We start from the raw sequence: 2,269 nt of genomic DNA, 5'->3' as shown, positions 1-2,269 counted from the left end.
ATCAATAGCTTCACATATGTATAGACAATATAAGATAGATATATCTTATATTATATATAAGATATAATATATGCAAAAGATAATGAGGAACTCAACAAGAAACAGATGCACACATAATCAGTAAGTATGCAACACAGTAGTGATCAGAACACAGGAAACAGGAAAGAAACACATGAAAACAAGAAATACAAACTAACAGTCCATGAAAATGAAACAGAAACTACATGTTGATTGTGATGATTTCAGTGCAGTTGGTTTAATTTTTTTAAAGAGATTTATATTTTCCAAATATCTAATAATACAATGACAAGCAATATTTAAAAACATTTACCCCCTCTTTATATGTTTAAAAACCCTCATAACATTCTAATTTCTGTTAGATTGGTAGTCTTTACAAGATCATGACTATATTAAATCAACATTAATAAGTGATTTTGCATTATTAATTTTAGCCATAATATATTAGTAATAGGAGAGTATTCATTCTTTTAAAATATGTGGTCATGTTTTTAAAAAAATGTGTACAGTATCACCACATATTTTAAGAAAAAAACAACAACTATTGAACATTTTACTATAAGTCTCTTTCTGTTAAATAATGGAAGACAGGGTGGACAGAGTGTATACCGGAGCTTAAATTAATTTTAACATTAAGTATTTTCAAAGCTGTTTTAACATTTACAGTTTGCTGCATGATTTGAATGAAACCCTCTTGTAATTAGAGTTGAAAACATGTGGATGTATGTCATCAATAAGGTGTGCTGTAAGACAACAGCTGCTGAAGAAGTTGTGCCTTCTCAAGCTCCAACATGGAAATCTGTTGATTTTTCCGATTAACTTCCTGCATATGAAATTGACACAGTTTTTGTTATGTTGATAATAAATAGGACTGCACAATGGAAACAAAAACAACAAAATTACTATTATTATTACTCATCATCACCTTGGCCAGTGTGGCATTGCTCCACCGGAGGTCCCAGTCCGAACCTCCACTCTCTTCTGGGGTCAGATTGTTCCAGACACAGGAGTCATTCATCAAACTACCCAGACTCCCGTTCACTCGCTGCATACAAGACCGCACAGTGCAGGACCACCTGCCCTGTAAGGTACAGGTACATTATCTACAAATTTCTTAGGACAAAAATGTAAAAAATTAAAAAATTAAAAAAAGTACAAATAGAAAAGCCAATGTTTTGCCAGCTGAACCACTGAGACACATGTAAACAACAGTACAGCATATTGAACAGACTACGTCCATTCCTCATAACCTCACTTTGAAAGGTGGGTATAAGCCTGATCTAGATGTAAAGTACACCAGGTTTACTTAATCCTGCTCTTGTAGACTAACCTTTCTGTAGACTTTAGCTACATCCTTAATCAAACACATGACCAAGTTTACTAAGTCCTTCAGGATCAAGAGGTTAAGGTTTGGCAGTTAAAAGGATAGTCAGCCCGATCTCACAGCAATTCGTGCATATTTGACAAGGTGGCTAATTCGTATGACATCACTCGTACAAATTCATACGATTTATGAAAAATCATACTATTTTATGAGGTGGCAAATTCGTAGGAATTCCTACAAATGACCACACTTAACCCCGCCCCTAAACTTAACCGTCACAGAAATCGTACAAAATCGAGTGAGGTCATATGAATCCGTTGAATTAGCCATCTCGTAAAATACGTATGATTTGGCTGTGAGATAGTGTTGGGATAGTTGACCCAAAAACAAAATTCTGTCATCATTTACTCACCCTCAAGTTGTTCAAAGTTTCTGGTGAACACAAAAGAAGATATTTTGAAGAATATTGGTAACCAAACAGTTGATGGTAGCCATTGACTTTCAGTTTTTTCATACTATGGAAGTCAATGGGGACCAGCAACTGTTTGGTTACCAACATTCTTCAAAATAGCTTCTTTTGTGTTCATACAGGTTTGGAACATCTTGAGGGTGAGTAAATGATGACAGAAGTTTCATTTTTGGGTCAACTATAACTTTAAGCTGGTTTCACAGCTTACAACAGGGAATTTCTGAAATAATTGTGATACTTGTGCTACCAAGTTGGGATGACCTTCTGACAAACACATGAACACAAGATCAGGCCTCTCTGGTTGATTTCATAATGATACCATTATATTGGCAAAATATTTTTTTCTTCATTGATGGACACTAAGAAGTAGCCAATGTTAGTATAAATAAAGTTTTTCAAGCAAAATTTTAAAAAAGTCTTATTTTATAGTGGATATCAGTTACACTGCTTATAATTTT

The 2,269-nt window shown here is 34.1% G+C and overlaps 1 protein-coding gene across 1 annotated transcript in view; it reads right to left on the bottom strand.

Annotated features, from left to right (window-relative positions):
- Window positions 1–530: 530 nt before the first annotated feature.
- LOC107719876 (suppressor APC domain-containing protein 1-like) overlaps window positions 531–2,269 on the bottom strand; it is a 6,443-nt gene continuing 4,704 nt past the window's right edge. The window contains exons 3-4 of the mRNA XM_016527418.1: window positions 944–1,099; window positions 531–841 (exon numbers count right to left, since the gene is read on the bottom strand). Coding sequence (XP_016382904.1) covers window positions 749–841; window positions 944–1,099 — 249 coding nt within the window. The 3' untranslated portion in view covers window positions 531–748. The remainder of the gene's footprint in view (window positions 842–943; window positions 1,100–2,269) is intronic.

This window comes from Sinocyclocheilus rhinocerous, unplaced genomic scaffold, assembly GCF_001515625.1.
Source record: "Sinocyclocheilus rhinocerous isolate Xijiao unplaced genomic scaffold, SAMN03320098_v1.1 scaffold2196, whole genome shotgun sequence".
Classification (NCBI taxonomy): Eukaryota; Metazoa; Chordata; class Actinopteri; order Cypriniformes; family Cyprinidae; genus Sinocyclocheilus; species Sinocyclocheilus rhinocerous.
Note: the sequence above shows the minus strand (reverse complement) of the source record. Positions and strands in the feature narration are given on the sequence as shown.